Source organism: Pseudophryne corroboree, chromosome 8 (assembly GCF_028390025.1).
Source record: "Pseudophryne corroboree isolate aPseCor3 chromosome 8, aPseCor3.hap2, whole genome shotgun sequence".
Taxonomy (NCBI): Eukaryota; Metazoa; Chordata; class Amphibia; order Anura; family Myobatrachidae; genus Pseudophryne; species Pseudophryne corroboree.
Genome location: NC_086451.1, coordinates 439225067 through 439251276, shown reverse-complemented (window position 1 = coordinate 439251276; position 26210 = coordinate 439225067). Strand labels below are relative to the sequence as shown.

The 26210-nt window shown below is 44.4% G+C and overlaps 1 protein-coding gene across 1 annotated transcript; it reads left to right on the top strand.

The window, feature by feature from the left end:
• The first annotated feature begins 767 nt into the window (after positions 1–767).
• LY6G6C (lymphocyte antigen 6 family member G6C) lies at positions 768–8960 on the top strand. Its single transcript, XM_063938078.1, has 4 exons — positions 768–871; positions 1321–1381; positions 6268–6378; positions 8261–8960. The coding sequence occupies exons 2-4, from the start codon at positions 1333–1335 to the stop codon at positions 8452–8454; spliced, it is 354 nt and encodes a 117-aa protein (XP_063794148.1). The 5' UTR covers positions 768–871; positions 1321–1332; the 3' UTR covers positions 8455–8960.
• The last annotated feature ends 17250 nt before the right edge of the window (positions 8961–26210 follow it).

The following is a 26210-nucleotide window of genomic DNA, read 5'->3' as shown; positions in this document are numbered from 1 at the left end:
CAAATGCCATGCTCTAGATGACTGTGCTGCTGTGTTACTGTCCCCATGACGAGTTACCTGTCTCTGTATACACCCTGGCTCTCAGTAAGCCAGATTGTGTCTCAGTACACAAGTCACAGGTGTGTGTGTGTGTGTGTATCTGTCTGAGTTTGTTTGTTTGTGTGTGTGTGTGTGTCTGTATTTCAGTGTGTGTGTGTGTGTGTGTGTATCTTAGGGTGCATCATGCAAGTCTGCTTTTGCGTGTGTATCTGTTTGTCTATGTGTGTCTGTGTTGTGTGTCTTGCGTGTGTGTCTGTGTTTTGTGTTGTGTTTGTCTATGTGTGTCTGTGTTGTGTGTGTTCCATGTGTGTGTCTATGTTTTGTGTTGTGTACAATATGTCTGTGTGTTTGTGTTGTGTATGTCTGTCTATGTGTGTCTTTGTTGTGTGTGTGTTGCATGTGTGTGTCTGTACCACACTAAGGGCATACACTGGACATACACAAATTGTACAGTCAGTGCAAACACTACACATGATCCAACATCACAGCTGTGACATAAATATTAATCTCACACACATGCAATAATTTACAAATTTAATATAATCTACCTATTCTCTAGCTGTTGTGGAACTTGCAGGGCAAGGCATGCTGTGACTTGTAGTTCCAAAACAGCTGTAGAAGCAGAGGTGGATGGGTCTCTTTACCCTCACATTACATGACGCTGCGACACTTGCTGTACACTAACACAGACAGGCAGGTGTGGTCTGTCAGGCAGTCAGTAACATGATCCAAATTCTCCTCCCCTCAGGCAGAGGTATATAGATGGGGGTTTATATATCCTAGCACTGTATACAGACAGGGGGACACCAGGAGCAGACGCTGAGACTATCTGGTAATGTCACAGTACTATATTAACCATGACACAACCTTGTTTTCTGGATATTGGTAGAACTCTCTCTCTAACAATCTGTTCTGCTCCATCACAACTCTGGGATTATACAGCTGTATCCCTAACTGTTTTTTGGATTTCTTAAAGTCATTTTAGACTTTATCCAGTCTTTACAAGAAAGTCGTATTCTGGAACCTTTGGTACCGTTTTACCTGAAGCCAATAATCTGGATGATAAAGATTTTTTTAATTTTTTTATTCACTGTTCACCTGCAATATATTTATTTTCTTCCACTTTGGGAATCTGCTCCCACCCTGCAATTATCCCATCCTGTCTATTTGTCTATCCTGCTCCCTAGGGCATCTCTTTTCTGTCAACTTTGGAACCTCTGAAACTTTTCACCCAACTTCAGAATCTAAAAATAATCTGCGGTTTTTAATTCCCCCTTTCAGAAAACAAGGAGTATGAAGACACTCGTGTGCCTGGGTCTCGCCCTTGGACTAATTGCAGTCGGTAAGTCTTTGATTTTCTACACATAGGGGGGAATTCAATTGTTTGAAAAGTCAGTTGGGTGTCTGTTTTTTCCTATCTGATAGGAAAAAACAGATACCCAACCAACTTTTCAAACATTTGAATTCCCCCCTTAATGTCCAATATGATGATTAACAGAAGTGATGATAAAACGAACCCATCATATTATCAGTAACTGCACAATTATATAAAGAGTAGTAGTATAATAGTAATTTGCCATATTGGTTACCATAATAACATGTGGAAGGGTCTTCTGACAATACCCACCCTCTTTATTGCATGATGCAGGCTGTAATTGTGCGGGAAGCATCAGGGTGTTATTACCATATGGGTCTCATAAAGACGTCACACAGGATAAAAAGTATTTGGAATATATTATTAAATGAACTTTTCACCCAGACATATATTCATTTGGATTTGAGTCATCTCCAAATTAGATTGCTGTTTATGGTTTCCATTTTTGGAAAGCGAGTCTGGACGTGAGCATTTCAGAGGCTCCTGTCGCTCTGGGAAATCTATTCTGTATTGTATTTATACTTTGTCCTTGGTATCGTCTACCCTGTATAGCATAGATGTAGAAAACACAGCTGGGACTAGTAGTCAGAAAGCAGCTGGAGAGCCGCGTTGATATCGGGATCCTGGAATGCTGGCTGTCATAATACCGACAGCGGCATCCTGATGATTAAAATACCGACACCAGCTAATTTGCAAAGCTAACCCTGATCCCTAACCCCCCTACCCCTACCCCACCTTTTCCACAGCCTAAACCTATACCTCCCTCCCCCGCAGCCTATCCCTCCCCGGTGGTGACTAGCCCAAAACCCCCCTCCCTGCATCCTAAACCCCCCCTCCCCGCAGCCTAACCCTAACCCTCCCTGGTGGTGCCTTACCCAAAAAAAACCTCACCGCAGCCTAAACCCCCCCCCCCCCCCCCACCCCCTGCAGCCTAATCCTAACCCTCCCCCCCCCGCAGCCGAAACCTAACCCCCCATAGTGATGAATGTCGGGATCCCAGTGCCAGTATTCCGAGAAGTGTTCGGATTCCAGTGTTGGGATTTCGAGTACAGAGATCCTAACCACCAGGATCCTGACCGGATCCCGTTGTGCCATAGTGATGTTTCACTATACCATAGTGAGATATCTTGGGGATGGGACCCAAGTCTGAACACAGAATGTATTTATGTTTTATATACACCACCTAATACACATAGCATGAAGGTCATTTTATGCAATATTTATAGCAGTTTTGTGCATGAATGAATGTCACTCTCTTGGAGAGAGATAAAGTGGATGGAGATAACGCACCAGCCAATAGGCTCCCAACTACCATGTTACAGACTGTGTAAAATGACAGGTCGGAGCTGGGTGGTTGCTACTTTATCTCTCTCCAAGCCTTAGTAAAGGTGTTTTGTGACTTGGATCCTAAATACAGTACAAGTCACAAAGTTACCCCTCTGCTATGATTAATATAGCATCTTGGTGTCACACCTAGTAGAAGGTACTTTCATTTGTTTGCTGTGCTGAAGGGTATTTCTAAAAAGTGGTCATAGGGGACCATTCTTAATGGAGCTACAACCACAATGAACCTACCTGAGATGTTGCCCCACCCTCCTCACCTACGCGAAAGCAATATCACATTGATATCACATGCCAAGGGTATACCCTTCAAGAAGTTGACAGAAACTCTCATCTGTGTTATTGCACAATGTGAGCTCTCAGGTTTCGGCCAGAGAAACCTGACTTTATAAGGTAAATACTTGATAAGTCAACAGTAGAATTTTTTACTTCTACCTTGTTCGCTCGACTGAAATTGTAGCTCGGGAGGGAAGAGAGAAGAACAAAGAGATGGCTGCATCAGAGGGAGGGAGCTTGTAAAATGTGCAAGGTGGAAAATCAGTGGAGCAGAGGATTGAGAGAGGGGAACACATGAAACGAGTCCAGACAGTAAAAACTGAACGTTCCAGACTACATAACACAGTGTCCTTGCTGTATACCCAGCCCCAGGCCAAATCATTGTTTTTGGCTCTTTCAGCCTCAATTTACAGCAAATGCTGCATAATAACCCTTCTAGTATGTATATGTTTCATGTCGTCTGTTGTGCTATAAAACATCAAAGGCATTTTTCCAGAATGGGTTTTTAAAATAAATAAATAAAATGATTATGTAATATATTATATGGTGTATCCCAAAAAGCACATTTCTCTGACCCAACCTGCTGTGAACAGAAGTCATACCCCCTTCCCAAATTCTGGGTGCCCCCTTCCCAAATTCTCTGTGCCCCTTTCCCAAATTTTCCAACGCACTCCAATTTTTTTTTTTCTGGTTGTAAATTTAACCACTTATATCAAGTAACTCTGTAAATTACAGGTTCCACGGAAATGAGCGTCAAAAAAAATAATGATTTACAACTGATCCAGTTGTATCAAACGTCCGGGGGGATAACTGAGCAGTACTTTTCCTACAGTAGGGATGGCCATCAGTGGGTTATCCATCAATGGTTACCATCGATGGTACCATTGATGGATAACCTTGATGGTGGGAAACAATCTGTAAGGGAACCATCAATGGTTTTGCCCATCGATGGTCACCCTTACTTCATATTGAGAGAGTCGAAGGGCAGTCAGGGCCCAGGGGCGTGGCATTGCAGGTGTCGGGGGGCAGTGCTATGTTCCATGTCCCTGACACCATGGAGAAAAAAAAATAAAAAAAATATTTGATAGCTTTTTATCATTGATAGCGGGAAACCATCTGGTTCTCCCCCATTGATGGTAAAAGTAGTTACCATCAGTCATAGACCATCGATGATTTCGAATCATTGATGGTCGATGGCCATCCCTATCCTACAGTCCAGTTAGATGCCTACAGTCCTTGCTGATAGTGCTGGAATTTTTCGGCTCACCAATGCAAGTTAACCTTCCTAGTATTCTATAAAAAGTGTAAAAAGTATATATAAAGCTTGTGTCATAGTAGTGATGATGGGCAAATGTAGACAGCAGTTTCCCCCCACCTCTTGTAGCTGATAAAGTAAGAACTAAGCTACACATTTGTAGGTGTAGTCCTTGGCAGGCACACCTTTCCTTTGTGCTCTGAGCTTTTGTTAAGCCAAGTCCCAGATCCTTACACAAGTGTGTAATTGTACGAATCATCTGTATCCACTGACCTGAATCCGATCCAACCTGTATATTCACAGAAAAAACTTCAAAGGGCATAAAAAAGGTCTAGTGCACAATAATTCCACCTGTACCTTTGGAACTCTTGATTGCACACTTGATCAGAGACAATGCAAGGAGGGCTAATTTTCAAGTAAAAACTAACCAATCACTCCATTATGGTATGTGTCACCAATAGTCGCCTTGTTACCCACTGGCAAGTAGAGTATTGGTGACAGCACATAAAATTAGGGTGTGCACCATGGGATACTCGGCACTGAGGGGTGTGTCACACTATTTTCATATCATGACTGTCTCCTCTCGTCATCATGTCCCACTGATTCCCCCCTCATATTATTTGCCCCACCTAAATTCCCCCTATAGCAACATATCTCTCATCAACCCCTCCAGCTCCCTCCCCTCACTTACCTATATTATGCCACACAGCAGTGCCCCCAATTCTTATTATGCCAAACAGAACTGAACTGTGTATTTTATCTACAGTACATCAACAAGTGACCGCACTGTTGTGCACTCTGCCCCTCCGAGGTGGAGAATAATTAGTGCCCCACCTCGCTGCTATGTGTTATGAATGACTTAGTGAGTCACTCACAGACACTGTCAAAGTATCGGAATGTTGATGGCACCAGTAACTGTGGTGACGTTTATGGACAAGACGTCCATCTTTAGGGTGTGTCTGTTGAAATTATTTCAATACTTAAGGAAAATAAATTGAGAGCAGGGAAAATGGTGGAAGATTCCTTTAATGGTGATCCAGTCCAACATTATGTTCAGTGGTGTAACTACAGGGTGGCTAGACTGGCAAGTGTAGAGGGGCCCACAAGGTGAAGGGGGCTCGCTGACTCCCGGAGCCTCATCTGCTGTAACCACTCCGACACTGCTGCCCGCTGGGCCCGCCTGACCCCATGTTGTCTGCTGGTTATCTGAGGAGGATCCTCTGTCATTGGAGTCCACCTGTAGAGGTCGGTGTCCCCAAGGGTATCTCTGCGGCTGCCAATTGGTCTGTCTGTCCCCTGGGAGTGCCACTGTTTTGTCTACCGATTCCCTGTTTGTCTCTGTTAGTACCTACACAGCAGAAGCTGCACATGTTGACCTAAGGGTTTAAAGAAATCAAATAGAAGGCCCACTTTGAGAGTCTGACAGGGGCCTCCAAGCCTCTAATTATGTCAATGGGTAAGCAATGGATCACAGAAGCACATTGGTATAATGTATATCAACCTTAGGTTAAGCATTGAAGAAGATTTAGACCATGTGTCTTGCTGAGAGAGTCCTCCAGGGTGATGTCTTCAGAGCATGGGTCCTCTTAGATTATAGGCAGGATTTGGGATTTATGAGCATACCAAATGAGGGCAACCCTTCTTCCAAAAAATAGCAATGGGTTTCTCAACTGTTGGGTTTTAGTGATCACTATCAGTAAAGAATTGTTAAAGTCTTTTTACACCAAAAACTGTGACAAATGGAAAGAGACTGGCTGATTAACAAGCCATTGTTGTGCTAGGCAAAGCCAGCCCCAGAAAATAGTATACAGTCCATCACCTTAAAGTTTGCATTTGGGTTTTTGGTTTTCATTTTACTGCATGGTAGGTTCTGCACCGCCAAAGTCCAACTGTGTCATTTTGTGTATGCATGATCAAGAAGTGCTTATTTTAGTGGCCCTGTGATTGTGCTGGAGTATAACTCAGTTTCACTTTTTTACAGCTTCGGCCTTGACATGTAATATTTGCAGTTTCCGAGTCTTCTCCATCTGTCTCACCTCGTCCTCCACTGCTGCCTGCACCGGAAGCTGCGCCTCCACAAGAGCCACCTTAGGTAATAAAGAGAACCTAAAGTCCTGTTACATTATTATACATCAGAACTTTTGTGTAGCTGAGAAAACTCAAGTATTTATAAATTATACAAATGACAGCATCGGGGAACGATCATCATGAATTATATAAATCTACTGAATCTTCATCAAAAGAATATTGCCTACTGACACATTTAGGCCATCTCCTTAATATAGATAGTCGCTTTAAATACTCTTGAAGGCTCATTTATGTCTTGATTAAATTAGGGGCGATGTATCAAGCCTGGGGGGAAGAGGGGGGGGGGGGGGTTATCAAATCTTGGGGAAAGATAAAGTAGAGAAGTTATCCAAAGCTACCAGCTTCTGTCATTCCATAGACTGTCCTAGAATTCTGGCCTAGATTTACGAATCCTTGGAGAGTGATAAATAGCACAGTGATAAAGTACCAACCAATCAGCTCCTAACTGTCATTTTTTAAACATAACCTGCAACATGGCAGTTAGGAGCTGGTTGGTTGGTACTTTATTACCATGCAGTTTATCACTCTCCAAGGCTTCATATATCTGGGCCAATGACAGTTAGAAGCTGATCTTTATCTCTCTCCAACCCTGAATACATCTCCCCCATTGTAGTTAGAGCCCAATGGGACTAATAAAATCCTAATAATTGCAGTAGTAGTAGTAGTAGTAGTAGTAGTAGTAGCAGCAGCAATAGTGTAGTAGTAGTAGTAGAAGAAGTAATAGTATAGTAGTAGTAGTAGTAGTAGCAGCAGTAGTAGTAGTAGTAGTAGTAGTAGTAGTAGTAGTAGTAGTAGTAGTAGTAGTTGAAGAAGTAATAGTATAGTAGTAGTAGTAGTAGTAGTAGTAGCAGCAGTAGTAGTAGTAGTAGTAGTAGAAGAAGTAATAGTATAGTAGTAGTAGTAGTAGTAGTAGAAGAAGTAGTAATAGTATAGTAGTAGTAGTAGTAGTAGTAGTAGTAGTAGTAGTAGTAGCAGTAGTAGTAGTAGTAGTAGTAGCAGCAGCAGCAATAGTATAGTAGTTGTAGTAGCAGCAGTAGTAGTAGTAGTAGTAGTAGTAGTAGTAGTAATAGTAGTAGTAGTAGTAGTAGTAGTAGCAGCAGCAGCAATAGTATAGTAGTAGTAGTAATAGTATAGTAGTAGTAGTAGTATAGTAGTAGTAGTAGTAGTAGTAGTAGTAACAGCAGTAGTAGTATAGTAGTAGTAGTAGTAGTAGTAGTAGTAGTAGTAGTAGTAGTAGTAGCAGCAATAGTATAGTAGTAGTAGTAGTAGTAGTAGTAATAGTATAGTAGTAGTAGTAGTAGTACTAGTAGTAGCGCCTTATTAAAACACCCCAGGAATAGGCACCATTGACATGAGATTCTGCATAGACTCTGCCCAAAATCTTTTTATTTTTATTTTGCCTGAGTAAATTACACTTTTTAATTAGGAAGGGAGACAGAAGATGGGATTTTGTTCTGGTATAGTAAGAACAGAGAATCCTCCAGGTCCCAGGCATTTGTAGCGTTTCAAACTTTTGATAGCTACTTGGACAACTTCGTTGATGATCTCAGTTTCTATCAGTTCTTCAAAGTTCTCTGGGAGGTTTATAGAGTTATAAAGGCCGCCAGCTGTAGAATTAGAGAATGACTTGATCGCTTGGTCCAATTTAGAGAAGCAGTTACAGCTGGGGACCACTTTGGTGATTCCTTTATGGGTGTATATTGTAACCATGTAATCATTTAAGTCTCTCACCACTCTGTGTCTAACCACATTTCCATCAACACTCCCTACTGATATGTGGATGTCCATCAAGAAATATAATGGATGTCTAAAATTGGGCGACCCCATTAAGATTCTAGGTATCCAAATATTAACACAATCTTACTCTCTTATTTCTTTCATTACAGGTTCGGTTTCCCTCTTTTCCAAGCAGGCTTGTCAACCAAATTGTACATCTGCTTCATCAGCAGAAAACACCTTTGGATTCAATTATACCACTTCATGCTGTACCACCGACCAATGTAACAGCGGCAACTCTATGAAGATCTCTTCCTCTCTTGGGCTTGGCATGGTCCTTCTGTGGCTATTAAATGCCCTGTGATCCTTCTACACTGTAGTCACTGCAAAGTTAGTACTATAGGACTACCTTGAAACAAGGGTGATTGTACAAATGCACAGGATTGTTCCTTTCGTAGACTAGCCATAGTCAACACGTGGCTTGGTCTATGTTCTGCAAGCTTCTCTAAGCCTCCTATGAGTTCTCTCCTTGTTTCCCATTATTTGCAGCATCCTTATAACACAGGCGCCTGTTACAACTTCCCGGCTCTCGTTGGCGGCAATTTTTTAAATGTTGCCTCTCTGCCTTTTGTGACATGAAGTTTCCAATGGACTGATTCACATAGGATTTACTCAGGAGGCCCTTTTTATTGCCTGCAATGCTGTTCTCTGATACATATATACCTGTACCTGTATTTTTTTTTTTAATTAAATTGAGAACTCAATGTTGTACAGTATAATCTCAACTGATCCCAGATTTTAAATATGAAAACTTATTTGTCATAACTGTTTTTACATAATATTAATAAATGATATTGGGGGACATTGTAATGAAGGGATTTTTTTTATTAATGTATCTTCTTACATGTATTAAGTACAATTTAAGGTACAGTAAGTGCAGTCGTGTTTGGGGTGCTGACATGTACATAGAATGGAGCGAATACAAAGCGGCCAAAGTTGGGCCAGTCAGATTTACTACCTTAGTGCAGGGTATACGGTGCACACAGGTCCCTGGGTCCAAGGCGGTACCCACCCCACACACCCTGCACCCATTTCTTCATAACTTACCCCTCTGGAGTCTCACATCGTTGGCAGCAGCACTGCACAAATCACTGGAAAAATGGTGTGGTGGCCATTTTCCTGGTGTTTTGAGCATGCATTGGAGGAAAACCACTGGGAAAATGGCCACTGAACCATTTCCCCGGAGACCTGGGCATGCATACTAGACTGTGGCACAGCCATAGGGTTTACTAGTGACCCTAGTGCTCAGCGTCTACTGCTCTGCTGGCTAGAGAGGAAGGGGCCCAGATGGAAACTGCACACGGGGGCCCCTCCTTTCCTGTGTAGGGCTATGCATATGCATGTGGAAAACCGTGCCGCCCATTGACTTTACACCAGCCGCTGCAACAGCATTAGTATTGGCACTTGCACCAGCCACATGCTAGCTCCAAGAGATTTGACAGAAACAAGATTCCCTTCTTGCACGCACAACTTGCGCAGAGCTTTGTGTGCACACCCCCTTCCACCCCCCGACGCTCTGATAAGACAGTTCCGCATGATCAAATTGTCACCACCTAGATCACATTGTCACCAACTGCGCTGTGGAAAGAGAAGGGGGCCTGCACAAAAGATGCAAATGGTTGGAAATAATGTCTGTGTTGGTGTGATATTGCGGCGGTATATAGACACACAACAGTGTATGGCTCACACTATGAACAACTCAGTTACTTAACCAGTGATGTTGGTTTAATGATAGATACTGTAGCAGGTGCAGCCGTACTCACTGTTGCATGTACACTGGTGATGAAGTGTAGCGAGGTACCCTGAGTGTAGTGGGGTGTCACACAATTCACCAGCCAGAGATTGTATGTAGGCACTGGGCAGTGCCGTAACTAGACATTTTTTAGCGCTGTGTGCAAGAACCAGCATCGGCGCCCCCCCCCCCACCACCACCATAAACAGAAAAAAGCTAGTGCGCAACAAAAATTAGGGGCGTGGCTTCATGGGGAAGGGGCATGGCCACAGAGCTCCCTTTTACACATTACAACAGGTAGAGCTCCCTTTTACACATTACGACAAGCAGAGCTCCCTTTTACACAGTACGGCAGGCAGAGCTCCCTTTTACACATTACGGCAGGCAAAGCTCTCTTTTACACAGTACGGCAGGCAGAGCTCCCCTTTACACAATACGGCAGGCAGAGCTCCCTTTTACACAGTATGGCAGGCAGAGCTCCCTTTTACACAGTACGGCAGGCAGAGTCCCCTTTTACACAGTACAGCAGGTAGAGTCCCCTTTTACACAGTATGGCAGGTAGAGTCCCCTTTTACACAGTATGGCAGGTAGAGTCCCCTTTTACATAGTACAGCAGGTAGAGTCCCCTTTTACATATAATGAGAGAGAGGGAGAGAGCGCGCGTGTCAGGGAGAGGGAGAGAGGGTGTCAATGCAAGAAAGAGGGTTTGTATGAAAAAAGAGGGAAAGAGAGAAAGAGGAGAAAGAGAGGGTGCCAGAGAGAGAAAGAGGGGGTGGGGGGGGGGACAAGAGAGAGGATGTGCAACAGAGCACAGTATATATATATATATATATATATATGTAGGTTAAGAGGAAGAGTGGGCAATACAGGGAGCACACCACCCCACCACACAGTAACAGTAGGTACCCCCCACCCCCACACACACTAGCCATACAACACTACCCCGCCCCCCTTGTTAGTATACAGCAGCTGCGGCCAGAGAGATCCCACACACGCGCGCACCCCCAGTAGACACAACAGCAGCCATTCAAACCCCCCTTTCCCCAGCTCCACACAGCAGCCTGCGTCCGCCAACTCCACCTCCACTCACACAGCACATTTTCCCTTGTCCCGCACAGACATACCGCAGCCATCGCCAGCCTTGCAGCAGCGGTAGTCTCCTTTCACCGCACTACACACATCAGCACCGTCTTTTCCTCCTTCCTTCCAGGAGACTAGTGGTGCGGTGACTATGTCCCACTCTTCTCCCCACAGCACAGTGGCAGCAATCAGTTGCATCCCCGTCGCCCCTCTTTTAACAGTAGTGGCGGTGGTCGGCACCTTTCTTCCCCGGTAGCAGCTTTCCTCTCCAGCGTGTAGAGCTCCTTCCTGTCCAGCATGTGGTATGCTGTGCTATGGAGGCACGGCAGAGATCCTTGGTTTGCGGTCATCGCAGGATGGAAATGGAGACAACCCCTTGATCCTTATCCACACCTGTGACTGGAAATCACGTCATCATGCATATACAATATGTGTATATGGAATCAGCATATTCTTCTGCTCTGTACAATCAGAGAGTATTCATACATGTGCATCAGGCCCTGCCCCAGGAGTCCTTACAATCTAATATACCTACCACAGGCACAGAAACTAGGAACAATTTAGTAAGAAGCCAACAACCTATAGTAGTAATAATAATAATAATAATTATTACTATATTTATTCACACAGGGTGAACATGCAGGCGCTATACAGATACCATGGTCAGAATCGAACATAGGGACTGCCTGGCAGCAAGGCTTGCTACAATGCTACCATTCATTCCATACTGTATATATAGTTTCACACATGTATAGAATGCTTATTTTCTATGACAAAAGGTGACGGTATTGAGAAAATAAAATACCAGTACTCTCCTTTAGGCCCCCATTTTTCAAGCATTGGAGAGTGATAAATAGTACGGTGATAAAGTACCAGCCAATCAGCTCCTAACTGCCATCTCACAGGCTGTGTTTGAAAAATGACAGTTAAGAGCTGATTGGCTGGTACTTTATCACTGTACTATTTATCACTCTCCGAGGCTTGATAAACCTGGGCCATAGTATCTTCCATACTCTGGCCAAGTCTTCACATACTTATTTTATTGATTGTATTTCCTAATAGTTATCTATAGAGCACCATCATACTCCACTGCGCTTTACAATTGGCAGCACAATACAATAAAACAAGACCGGAATTCACAAACAGACAAAATAGTAAGAAGCTTTGCGCATTGGCCTCTGATGAAACTGCCAAATAGAGGCAAAGAAACGCGTCAAGCCTTTAGACATGGAAGCATTAACAGCTGGTGTCATTCAGGACTAGGATTCTCACATAGCAATGTATTAAGCACAATGGTGTGCGGACCTCCTGCTGTGCTGCAGTATAGGTTGGTTACAGCAGCAGAGGGGAATCCGGACATAACAGGTCTGAATGTTGAATCAATCCTGTATACCACAGAATCCCAATCTCCGCCATTACAGTATAGGTTTTAAAGATATCATGCTTGATTGCAGGTGACTTAATTAGTATCTAAGGCAATTTGATTTAACCACCTGGACTCAAGCATGAATATCCTTAAAACCTGGACTGTAATGGCAGAGTTTGGTATAGGAGGTCTGACATACATTTATTACTACTGAACAATCTCTAGTGTGCGGTGAACATACGATGGTGGTTCAATAAGTAAGGTAACAAGACATCACGCATGTAATGTTCTCTATCTCATTCTAATTTCCTGCCAGTCCAGAGCAGTTAGACCACTGCTTCCCCTCACGGCCATTAGACTGCGCCTCATATCAGTCATACTGTCCTAACATCAGGTGTAAGATGGCGGAGCTGGCGGAAACATGGTCACACATTGAGGTGCATAGTGTGGTCAGATTTATGTGTCTAAAGGGCACATCAGTAGCTGAAGTTCATCACCAACTTGTCGGGGTGTACGGTGATAGTGTCATGTCACGGAAACAGGTTTGTGTGATTGTCGCCTGTGGTGGTCGTGCTTGGCCGGCCAGATTGTTGCTCATCTTGAACATCTGTCCTGCCATTATCAAAGGCAGTGCACCAAACCCAATCCTGTTTCTGTGACATGACGTTATCACCGTACACCTCGATAAGTTGGTCATGAATTTCAGCTGCTGATGGGCTCTTTAGACGCAGACATCTGATCACACTACGCATTTAGGACTGCTGCCACCTGTCATCCCACTCTAAAGAAGATATTACAGTAACGGGTGTGGTATAACTTGTCAGCAGTCATCAGGTTGACATGAGAATGTCAACAGGGTTGAAGGTGTCAACAGGGTTGATGGTGACCATATTGACATTCATCAAATGTACCTGGATGATATGTCAACATGTTGAACTGTCGACAAACAGTCCCTGATGGTCTAGGGAGTGCTTAGCTTCTCCCAGTGGCAGGAACGGCTCCATTGTCTTCTTCCAGGTCCAGGGAGGTTGGATGTGCAGAACGTCTGGACCTCAGGGAGAGAAGCCAATTGTTTCTGAAAGAAAATGGACAAGGCCGAAATCTGGACTTTTATGGAGCCTAGACATAGGCCCACATCCACACCTGACTGCAGAAAAAGCAGGAAACGTCCCAAATGAAATTCCACAGCAGAATATTTTCTTCTCTCACACCAAGAGACGTATTTCATCGAAATACGGTGGTAATGTTTAGATGTTACCCGCTTTCTGGCTTGGATTATAGTCAGGATGACCTTGTCAGGGATCCCTCTCCGGGCTTGAATCAGCCGTTCAACTTCCATGCCAATAAACATTGCTACGGTAAGTCTTGATAGATGAACAGGCCCTGTTGCAGAAGATCCTTGCAAAGAGGTAGAGGCCACAGATCTTCGAGGAGCATCTCTACAAGGTCCGCGTACCAGGCCCTACTTGGCCATTCCAGGGCAATGAGTATTGCGTGAACCTTTTCCCTTTTTATTCTTTTGAGAATTCTTGGGATCAGAGGAAGTGTAGGAAACATGTACACCATCTGATAGACCCATGGAGTCATCAGAGCATCTACCGCCACTGCTTGTGGGTCTCTCAACCTGGAATAATACCGCTTAAGCTTCTTGTTGAGCCAAGAGGCCATCATGTCAATTTGTGGATATCCCTACCGACATGTTAAGCATGAAGGCCCCACTCCCCGGGTGCAGGTCATGTCTGCTGAGGAAGTCTACTTCCTAGTTTAGTTGTCTACTCCCGAAATGTTTTTCTGCCCAGAGGAGAATTCTTGTCACCTCTGACATTGCTGCTCAGCTTTTCGTTCCGCCCTGTCGGTTTATGTACGTTACCACCGTCACATTGTCCGACTGGAACTGAATGGCCTGATCTCGAAGAAGATATGAGGCCTGCAGAAGGGCATTGTATATAGCCCTGAGTTCCAGAATGTTGATTGGAAGGATGACTTCCTGACTTGACCATCTTCCCTGAAATTGCACCCCCTGGGTGACTGCTCCCCAACTTCTGAGGCTTGTGTCTGTGGTTAGCAGAATCCAATACTGAATCCCGAATCATTGACCCTCGATTAGGTGAGAAGTCTGAAGCCACCACAGAAGAGAAATCCTGGCTCTTGGCGACAGATGGATCCTCTGGTACATGTGAAGATGCGATCCGGACCATTTGTCCAACAGATCGAGCTGGAAAGGTCTTGCGTGAAACCTTCCGTACTGAAGCGCCTCGTAAGAGGATACGGCGAATGCATAGATGCACCAATATCCGGGTTGGCTTCAGGACATCATGCACCATAGACTGGATTACCAATGCCTTTTCCAACAGAAGGAACACTTTCTGCGACTCTGTGTCCAGTATCATTCCCAGGAATGAAAGACTCCGTGTTGGCTCTAGGTGAGATTTCGGAAGGTTCAGAATCCACCCATGATCCCGGAGTAGTCTGGTTGAGAGGGCAATGCTGTCCAACAACCTTTCCCTGGACAGCGCCTTTATCAGAAGATCGTCCAGGTACTGAATTATGTTCACTCCTTGTTTGCGGAGGAGGAACATCATCTCTGCCATCACCTTGGTGAACACCCTCGGTGCCGTGGAGAGACCAAATGGCAGGGCCTGGAATTGGTAGTGACAGTCCTGCAGTGCAAACCGTAGATAAGCCTGATGAGGCGGCCAGATTTAAATGTGAAGGTACGCTTCCTTGATATTTAGAGACCCTAGGAATTCCTCTTTCTCCAGACCTGAGATTACCGCTCTCAGAGACTCCATCTTCAATTTGAACACTCGTAAGTACGGATTCAACGACTTGAGGTTCAAAATTGGTCTCACCGAACCATCCAGATTCGGTACTACAAACAAGTTGGAATAATACCCCTTGTTTTGCAGATGAGGTGGAACTGGAACAATGACCTGAGTCTGCACCAGTTTCTGAATGGCGTCCTGTAAAGTTATACTTGCGTCCTGTAAAACTGGTAAGCCTGATTTGAAGAATCTGTGAGGTGGGAGCTCCTGGAACTCCAGGCTGTAGCCCTGGGAAATAAGATTTATGACCCAGGGATCCTGGCATGAACTTGTCCAGATGTGACTGAAGAATTTTAGCTGGGCTCCCACCCGCCAGTCTTCCAGGCATCGCGGTCCACCGTCATGCTGAAGGTTTTGAGGAAGCAGAGCTTGAGCTCTGTTCCTGAAAACCAGCAGTTGCTGATTTGCGTGGTTTAACTTTAGTGCCTCTGGTGGCTGTAGATGAACCTCTAGTTTTACCCTTAAACTTGGCTGTCCAAAAGGACTGCAAATTGGAAGCTGAGTAGGCCTTCCTGGCTGTGGAAGGAAGATATGTGGACTTAACCGCAGTAGCTTTGGAGATCCATTTATCCAGTTTATCTCCAAATAAGGCCTCTTCTGTAAATGGTAAGCCTTCCACACCTTTCCTGGAGTCCGCATCAGCAGTCCACTGGCGTAGCCATAAGCCCCTGCGTGCTGACACTGCCATAGCAGTGGTGCATGCATTAAGCAAGCCTATTTCTTTTATGGCTTCCACCATAAAGTTCGCAGAATCCTGTATATGTTGCAGGAGTAAGACAATCTCCCCCCTAGATAAGGAATCTAATCCCTCAATTAGGTTACCTGACCATATAGCAATGGCTTTAGTGATCCACGCACATGATATAGTACAGGGGTGGCCAACTAGTCTGAGTCAAAGAGCCCAGAATTGTCTCCAAGAAAGCTGAAGAGCCGGTATCATGGCGCAAAAGTGGGAGTGGCCTAGTAAAAGTAGGTGTGGTCTAGTTGGCACAAGGTCACGCCCCATCCCCAGCTCTCAGAAAACTCCTCTCTCTTCTCCTTCCCCCCAGTTCTCAGACAGCACCTCTCTCCTTCCCCCATCCCCAGCTCTCAGACAGCACATCTCTCCTCTCCCCCCAGCTGTCTGACAGCACATCTCTCTTTCCCCCATCCCCAGCTCTCACACAGCACCTCTCTCCTCTCCCCCCGCTCTCAGACAGCACCTCTCCCCACCCTCCGCTCTTAGACAGTGCCTCTGTCCTCCCCCTTGCTCTTAAACAGCTCCCCTGTCCTCTCCCCTTCCCACTCTTAGACAGCGCCTCTTTCCTCTCCCCCCCTGCTCTTAGACAGCGCCTCTTTCCTCCCCCCGCGCTTAGACAGCGCCGCTCCAGATCAAAACAATGCCCCCCCCCGCACCTCTTGTTGGTCACATGCAGGGCAATGCAGAGCACCACACGCTCACTTATCATGCCTTGTCGATCGTTCTCCCTTCTCTGGGGGTTGGTTCTAAATCGGAGCGGGAGAAGGGACCTTCTGACATCACTAGGGGAGGAGACATGTCACCAGGGGGAGGAGCTGTGGCCGAACAGGGTAACCGAAAAGTACCCTCGCGGGCTCGCTTCGCTCGCCACCGAGTTACTAAAGGTAATAGTTGGTGGCGTGGATAGTAGAGGAACTATCCCGCTGGCCTAGCTCCTCCTACTTGTGTCATTGCTCCTCCCCTGACGTAAAATGTCCCTTAGGCCACTTAAATCTAGCATCTTGGGCGCCTTCTCTGGGCGCCCGCTGTTTGCAGTCTTCCAACTCCTAGGATCCGTCCTTCTAGCGGTTCCACCTCTTAAGCGCTGTGTGGCTGTGACATCATGAAGTCACTTTGCACGCACAGAGCGGAGTGGAGATGAGCTGAGATACACATGAAGCCTCCTCTGAACTGCTGAACGTCAGTCAGAGGAGGCTTCATGTGTGTAATGGTGAGCAGTGGCAGCCAGAGAGCCGGGAGCCGCATTAACACAATGAAAGGGCCTCATTCGGCTCGAGAGCCATGGGTTGGCCAACCCTTTTATAGTAGGTCTCTGAGCCACCCCAGCAGCTGTGTACAGAGATTTGAGTTTGGTTTCAATTCTACGAGCAGCTGTGTCTTTCAGGGAGGCTGAACCAGGGATAGGCAACACTATTTTCCGTGACAGCCTGGATACTGATGCATCCACTATCGGTGGATTTTCCCATTTTTTCCTATCCTCAGGAGGAAAAAGGAAAGGATGAGAGTAATTTCTTAGGGATTTGAAACTTCCTATCAGGATTAACCCACGGTTCTTCAAACAGGGTATTCAGTTCCTTTGACGCAGGAAAAGTGACTGAGGATTTCTTTTTTTACATTAAAATAAGATTCCTCACACTCCTCTGTCATCTTATCAGGAATTTGCAGAACGTCTCTGATAGCTTCTATAAGAGCCTCTATTCCCTGTGACAGAGCAGCATTTGGCAGTGGGTACGCAGTACCACCTGCCACCCACTTTGCCATTACAATTATAATGTGCCACAAAGCAACAAGACCATGGTGCTTGGCAGTATGACGGCTCCTTCCACTTTGTCAGGGTTACTGGGAGTGCAACAGTGGCTGTATTTTCCTGTTATAATTGAGGCATTACTATATATTGTTATTAAATATGGGGCATTACTATATATTTCTATTATACCGGAGGTATTACTATATATTTCTATTATTCTGGAGGCATTACTATATATTTTTAGCCTTGCTTCCAGAGTCCCAAAAAAAGGGGCTGTGTCGTGTGGCCACACAGCTAGTGCATGTAGCCACTCCCACTAGCAGCATGTGGCCACACCCCCTAACAACGCATGACCACGCCCATTTGTTGGCACTCAGCACCACTAAGAAAATATTTCTACTTGCACCACTGCAGCACACACACACAGGAAAAGGTTAAAAGCACAATTAACCCACAAAGAGCCCTTCCAGGGAGAGACAGCGATAGTATGAGTAGTAATAGCACACTTTTCTGTCAAACGAAAAGCGACAGGTGACCACGCCTACTCTCTACCTACTCTCCGCCTGCTCTCCGCCCAGCCCCTGCCCACACCCCGCCCCCATCACCCATAACACACACCCAAGACTCCCTGATTTACGCCCATTTTTAATATAAATTGATCACTCGCTAGCTGCTTTTAGCAGCATTGCACACGCTAGGCCGCCGCCCTCTGGGAGTGTATCTTAGCTTAGCACAATAGCGACCGAAAGGTTAGCAGAACTGCTACTAAATAATTCCCTGCAGTTTCTGAGTAGCTCCAGACCTACTCCTAGATTGCGATCAGCTCAGTCCGTTTAGTTCCTGGTTTGACGTCACAAATACGCCCTGCGTTCGGCCAGCCACTCCCCCGTTTCCCCAACCACTCCTGCGTTTTTACTTGGCACGCCTGCGTTTTTTAGCACACTCCCTGAAAACACCCAGTTTCCGCACAGAAACACCCACTTCCTGTCAATCACACTACGATCACTCGAGCGATGAAAAAACGTCGCTCGAGCTTGTGTAAATCTACAAAGTTTTGTGTGAAAGTACTTAGCGCATGTGCGCTGCGTACCATGCGCATGCACATTTTTGCCATTTTTTTACTTTATCGCTGCACTGCGAAAATCGGTAGCTAGCAATCAACTCGGAATGACCACTTTTGTGTTTTAAAATGACTTTTTTTCCCTTCTTTTTAACAAGCCACTAGTGCTTGGGGATAGCAAGACCTGTTGTTTAAGATAAGAGCTAGGCCACACGACCTCCACAATGCCATTGTGCAAAATTAACACTTTGATATTACACATATTAAATAATATGCTGGTATAGTCTTGGATGGCTTTGATAATAAGCTCCAGTATTCAGTGTGCTTAGTTATTATTTATGCATCTTAGCTGTAAGCCATTGACTTATAAAGCACTTGATAAAAATAATAAAAGATACATGCTCAGAGCTCAGACATGTATATATCTGTATTATTTAAAGAAAAATTGCGTTATTTTTGCAAACATATATAGAAACATAGCATATTTGTGCTTAAGTCGTAGAATTTTTTTTAATATGTGCATTTTTGTTACCTCAATAATGCAAGTTTATGAAATGTTTATGATATATTAAAGAAGCCTTGTTATCCATCCCAAGAAGCAAATCAAAAGAAAATTCACTGATTCTGTGATTTTTAACCAATTTAAATAAGGTTATATTTTATTTTAACTCAGTGCTTAAAATACCTTTTTTTCCCCACCAAGTCATCGGTCTGGGGGGGGGGATGGGGGGTTGCTCTGATGAAAGACCCTTGCAAGACGTGCTGTGCCAGAGAAGACTTTACTTACAATTCCGTTACGGGACATCTCTACCCTACAAAATGATAACAACTGTTTAATATCACATTCATGTCTTTCCTTGAAATGTAAGTATACATTGTACTTATTGTATCCTCTTTTCATTTTCTGAACATGCTCTGCAAAATGATCTTTCACAAATTGCTGCAAGTGCTGCTCACGAATTGTATACTGCAACCTGGGGCGGATTGGGAAACAAAAGTGGCCCTGGAAAATTTTCTAAAAGTGGCCCCATGTGGGCGGCACCAAATCAAATGTAGGTGGAGCCAATACCAAAGTAGGCAGGATTAATACTTTAAAATGTAATGTACATGGAGTTACCACTTACACGACATGTGTTGTTTTAGATAAGAGCTTAGCTACACCACCACACCTTTGTGCAACATTAACCCTTAGATGGTGCAACTTAGAGGAAGAATGATAATGTTCCCATTTACATTATCCCAATATGGTATATTACTACTCTATACCAATATTCTTTACAAGCCAGCATGCAACTAATATGGAATGGATCATGTTGTGCAGTAACTAACATTTGCAACTTAGAGGAAGAGTGATGTATTTTATACCCAGAGAGGCACTGGTCACAGATACTCAATGCAGAGGAATGGCACATTAGGTGTAAAATGAAATATTTGTTTTCTACACAGGGCCATGGTATCTGCAGCTCCCACACAAAGCTGTGATTTAGCCTTCTGGGATCTTCCATGTTGATAGACCCATTTGAATTTTCTACCAGTATTAGCATTGGACGCCCTGAAAAAATACCAGTTGTCGCAGTAACGGGCTTATCTATAAATCTGGCATTGGAAAGGTATAGCGGAAGAAATGTAGTTCATAGGGGTTGTATTCTAATCCTACCTTTTCAGATTTCATACGGCATCAGTGGTTTATCTGAATGGGCATAAAATTTGTTCTTATTGTTATACAAGGCAGTGGGACTGTATAACGGTAGAATCCCCCCCCCCCCTTGTAAGGTTGCTGGGAATGGGGAAGAGATTAGCAGGGACAGGCTTTGCACTTGTACCCCTTTTCCACTAGCTTTTTAAAACACGGGTGAATGCACAGGGGCATGCATTTACCCGTGTTTTTCCCTAGTGGAAAAGGGTCCTCCTGCAAATTCCCGGATCAAGTGATCCGGGAATCCTACCCGGCTAGCTGTCTAGTGTGAACGGGAGCCGTGTCGAGGCGACGCGGCTCCCGTTCACAGTGTATGGGAGGGTGGCGCTGGGAGATCATGTGATCTCCCAGCGCCGCCCCTGCCGCGTCACTAGCCACGTCACCAACCCGGCAATTGCCGAGTTTGTGAACGCTGTCTTTCGGGGGCTGTAGCACGGGTCGCAGCCATGTCAGGCGACACGGCTGCGACCCGTGCTACACTAGTGGAAAAGGGGTATTGGCTTCTGAATACACACTGCCTCTTGAAAAAGTTATAGTGGATGCTGAAAGTTCCATTTTAACTTTCTAAGGTGTTTAAATGTTTTTTCCTTTTATTTCAGGCATTCAGTTATGCAGGTGGTTTACGTTTATCTCGCCTTTGCTGGGGATTTTGTTGTTGTTGCTTTTATTACCAAAAGCTTTTAATGAAATAGTGCAATCTGTCGGCCCTGTCAGCATGTCATTAAATTATTCTGCAATGGTTCTTTCTGAGAATATAGTTAAATGTATAAAGACAAACAGATCACTTTTTACCACTATTATAATACACATGTCAAGTTAACCTATAAACTCCTGTGAAATATATATGCATGTTATCCATTGTAATTGTTGATGTCTGGTAGATATAACGGCCACCATCATACATAGTTATGGATGTTAGAAGTCACTTCGGATCTCCGTCCTGCGTTATCATTGACTTTTATACAGTGCTTAGAGAAAAGGGCCCAGTACTCTGATAACCTAAGGCTACACATTGGTGCAAGATTTACAGTCATTTCCACTCTTTAAGAATTAAAATGACTCCATGAAAATAGGGGTTTATACTGTGTCCCACTGAGTGCCATCAGAAACAACATTGCTGTAACAATTCCTTTCATTTGCAATAGTGGTTAAATAGACTTTAATCTGTGTTACCCATGGATATTCACATATGTATGGTTAATATTATTTATGGTACATTAATTGGCAGTTATTGATTTATAATTATTTGTATATCTACATCTACTGTAATTTATATGTGATAAATCCATGTTCTCCACCTGGAAATAGTAAACTTTTCTTACAATTGTTATCAAAGGATATATAGTGTAAAGGGCCTATCAAATTTTCCCTTAATATTTGCATTTAGTAATAATACTGGACTTTGCTGCGGCAGTATGATAATATATCACCCCTAGACTATGAAAGCAATGTTGAAACGTTTAGAAAATTAGATTACTTACATTTAAAAAGAAATAAATTGTGAATTAATCCTCTCATTCATGGACATATTGTGTTTAATTTTTGCATAATGTTATTTTCAGATTTTTCCAGTAAAACTTAATGTTAGCATTGTAAACGGGTGCTGTCCAATAGGCACACAGACATTTGCCCCCAAGGTTTACCGTCCCTGAGGCCCTCCACAGACGGTTGTATGTCTTTTTTTTTCATTATACTGTGTGTATTTAGAACTTATTTTGACTGTGCTTGTATAGACTGTTATATTAATGTGTGTGTTAACGTCAGGTTCTACTTATTCACAGTCGCTGCATGATCAAAGTTGATGACGGCTTCCCTCATATTTTTTAAAATGGTACTGAAGAGCCTGGTACAGACAGACACTTTTTGTAGCTGTTTATGGTCGAGAGAGAAGAAAACCCACTACCACACTACCACCTAGAAAATAATTTTACTATGGGGCCTCTACCTTAACCAGAGGTTTCTGTTTACATCGCAAGTACCAGATACACACCATCAGACGCTCTAACGGTTTTGAAGGGGCTGCGCAGACCCAGATTGGTATATAAAAAAATAAGATTTTACTCACCGGTAAATCTATTTCTCGTAGTCCGTAGTGGATGCTGGGAACTCCGTAAGGACCATGGGGAATAGCGGCTCCGCAGGAGACTGGGCACAATTAAAGAAAGCTTTAGGTCACCTGGTGTGCACTGGCTCCTCCCACTATGACCCTCCTCCAAGCCTCAGTTAGGACACTGTGCCCGGACGAGCTGACATAATAAGGAAGGATTTTGAATCCCGGGTAAGACTCTTACCAGCCACACCAATCACACTGTATAACTCGTGATACAATACCCAGTTTAACAGTATGAAAACAACTGAGCCTCTCAACAGATGGCTCAACAATAACCCTTTAGTTAACAGTAACTAAGTACAAGTATTGCAGACAATCCGCACTTGGGACGGGCGCCCAGCATCCACTACGGACTACGAGAAATAGATTTACCGGTGAGTAAAATCTTATTTTCTCTGACGTCCTAGTGGATGCTGGGAACTCCGTAAGGACCATGGGGATTATACCAAAGCTCCCAAACGGGCGGGAGAGTGCGGATGACTCTGCAGCACCGAATGAGAGAACTCCAGGTCCTCCTCAGCCAGGGTATCAAATCTGTAGAATTTTGCAAACGTGTTTGCCCCTGACCAAGTAGCAGCTCGGCAAAGTTGTAAAGCCGAGACCCCTCGGGCAGCCGCCCAAGATGAGCCCACCTTCCTTGTGGAATGGGCTTTTACTGATTTAGGATGCGGCAGTCCAGCCGCAGAATGCGCCTGCTGAATTGTGCTACAAATCCAGCGAGCAATAGTCTGCTTAGAAGCAGGAGCACCCAGCTTGTTGGGTGCATACAGGATAAATAGCGAGTCAGTTTTCCTGACTCCAGCCGTCCTGGAAACATACATTTTCAAGGCCCTGACTACGTCCAGCAACTTGGAATCCTCCAAGTCCCTAGTAGCCGCAGGCACCACAATAGGTTGGTTCAAGTGAAAAGCTGATACCACCTTAGGGAGAAACTGAGGACGAGTCCTCAATTCTGCCCTATCCATATGGAAAATCAGATAAGGGCTTTTACATGACAAAGCCGCCAATTCTGACACACGCCTGGTAGAGATGAGCGGGTTCGGTTCCTCGGAATCCGAACCCGCCCGAACTTCAGGTTTTTTTACACGGGGCCGAGCGACTCGGATCTTCCCGCCTTGCTCGGTTAACCCGAGCGCGCCCGAACGTCATCATCCCGCTGTCGGATTCTCGCGAGGCTCGGATTCTATCGCGAGACTCGGATTCTATATAAGGAGCCGCGCGTCGCCGCCATTTTCACACGTGCATTGAGATTCATAGGGAGAGGACGTGGCTGGCGTCCTCTCCGTTTATAGAGAAGAGAGTGAGACTAGAGTAGAGAGAGACACAGTAGTAATTTTGGGGAGCATTAGGAGGAGTACTACTACTTGCTGAAGTGATAGATAGATAGTGTGACTGTATAATGTATATCTGACTTGTGGGGGAGACACTGACAGTGGGGAGCAGTTAGAGTCTGAGAGCAGGACTCAGGAGTACATATAACGTACAGTGCACACTTTTGCTGCCAGAGTGCCACACTGCCATTGTGACCACACTGACCACCAGTATAATATATATTGTGATTGTCTGCTTAGGAGTACTACTTGCAAGTTGCTGATAGTGTGACCAGTGACCTGACCACCAGTTTAATAATCACCACCAGTTTAATATATATATATATATATATATATAATTGTATATAATATATATATAATATTGTATACCACCTACCCGTTTTTTTTTTTTCTTTCTTCTTCTTTATACATACTACTATAGTAGCTTACTGTAGCAGTCTGCGGTGCTGCTGAGCTGACAGTGTCCAGCAGGTCCGTCATCAGTCATTACATAATAAATATATCTACCTGTCCGGCTGCAGTACTAGTGATATTATATATATATATATTGATTTCATCTCATTATCATCCAGTCTATATTAGCAGCAGACACAGTACGGTAGTCCACGGCTGTAGCTACCTCTGTGTCGGCAGTCGCTCGTCCATCCATAATTGTATACCACCTACCCGTGGTTTTTTTTTTCTTTCTTCTTTATACATACTACTATAGTAGCTTACTGTAGCAGTCTGCGGTGCTGCTGAGCTGACAGTGTCCAGCAGGTCCGTCATCAGTCATTACATAATAAATATATCTACCTGTCCGGCTGCAGTACTAGTGTGATATTATATATATATATATATTGATTTCATCTCATTATCATCCAGTCTATATTAGCAGCAGACACAGTACGGTAGTCCACGGCTGTAGCTACCTCTGTGTCGGCAGTCGCTCGTCCATCCATAATTGTATACCACCTACCCGTGTTTTTTTTTTCTTTTCTTTCTTCTTTATACATACTACTATAGTAGCTAACTGTAGCAGTCTGCGGTGCTGCTGAGCTGACAGTGTCCAGCAGGTCCGTCATCAGTCATTACATAATAAATATATCTACCTGTCCGGCTGCAGTACTAGTGTGATATTATATATATATATATTGATTTCATCTCATTATCATCCAGTCTATATTAGCAGCAGACACAGTACGGTAGTCCACGGCTGTAGCTACCTCTGTGTCGGCAGTCGCTCGTCCATCCATAATTGTATACCACCTACCCGTGGTTTTTTTTTTCTTTCTTCTTTATACATACTACTATAGTAGCTTACTGTAGCAGTCTGCGGTGCTGCTGAGCTGACAGTGTCCAGCAGGTCCGTCATCAGTCATTACATAATAAATATATATACCTGTCCGGCTGCAGTACTAGTGATATTATATATATATATATTGATTTCATCTCATTATCATCCAGTCTATATTAGCAGCAGACACAGTACGGTAGTCCACGGCTGTAGCTACCTCTGTGTCGGCAGTCGCTCGTCCATCCATAAGTATACTAGTATCCATCCATCTCCATTGTTTACCTGAGGTGCCTTTTAGTTGTGCCTATTAAAATATGGAGAACAAAAATGTTGAGGTTCCAAAATTAGGGAAAGATCAAGATCCACTTCCACCTCGTGCTGAAGCTGCTGCCACTAGTCATGGCCGAGACGATGAAATGCCAGCAACGTCGTCTGCCAAGGCCGATGCCCAATGTCATAGTACAGAGCATGTAAAATCCAAAACACCAAATATCAGTAAAAAAAGGACTCCAAAATCTAAAATAAAATTGTCGGAGGAGAAGCGTAAACTTGCCAATATGCCATTTACCACACGGAGTGGCAAGGAACGGCTGAGGCCCTGGCCTATGTTCATGGCTAGTGGTTCAGCTTCACATGAGGATGGAAGCACTCAGCCTCTCGCTAGAAAAATGAAAAGACTCAAGCTGGCAAAAGCACCGCAAAGAACTGTGCGTTCTTCGAAATCCCAAATCCACAAGGAGAGTCCAATTGTGTCGGTTGCGATGCCTGACCTTCCCAACACTGGACGTGAAGAGCATGCGCCTTCCACCATTTGCACGCCCCCTGCAAGTGCTGGAAGGAGCACCCGCAGTCCAGTTCCTGATAGTCAGATTGAAGATGTCAGTGTTGAAGTACACCAGGATGAGGAGGATATGGGTGTTGCTGGCGCTGGGGAGGAAATTGACCAGGAGGATTCTGATGGTGAGGTGGTTTGTTTAAGTCAGGCACCCGGGGAGACACCTGTTGTCCGTGGGAGGAATATGGCCGTTGACATGCCTGGTGAAAATACCAAAAAAATCAGCTCTTCGGTGTGGAAGTATTTCAACAGAAATGCGGACA

Excerpts from the sequence above, each read along its gene's own strand:
- LY6G6C (XM_063938078.1), top strand. The coding sequence starts at position 1,333 with ATGAAGACACTCGTGTGCCTGGGTCTCGCCCTTGGACTAATTGCAGTC. Across the intron at positions 1,382-6,267 it reads CCTTGGACTAATTGCAGTCG|CTTCGGCCTTGACATGTAAT; the intron begins GTAAGTCTTTGA and ends ACTTTTTTACAG. Across the intron at positions 6,379-8,260 it reads CTCCACAAGAGCCACCTTAG|GTTCGGTTTCCCTCTTTTCC; the intron begins GTAATAAAGAGA and ends CTTTCATTACAG.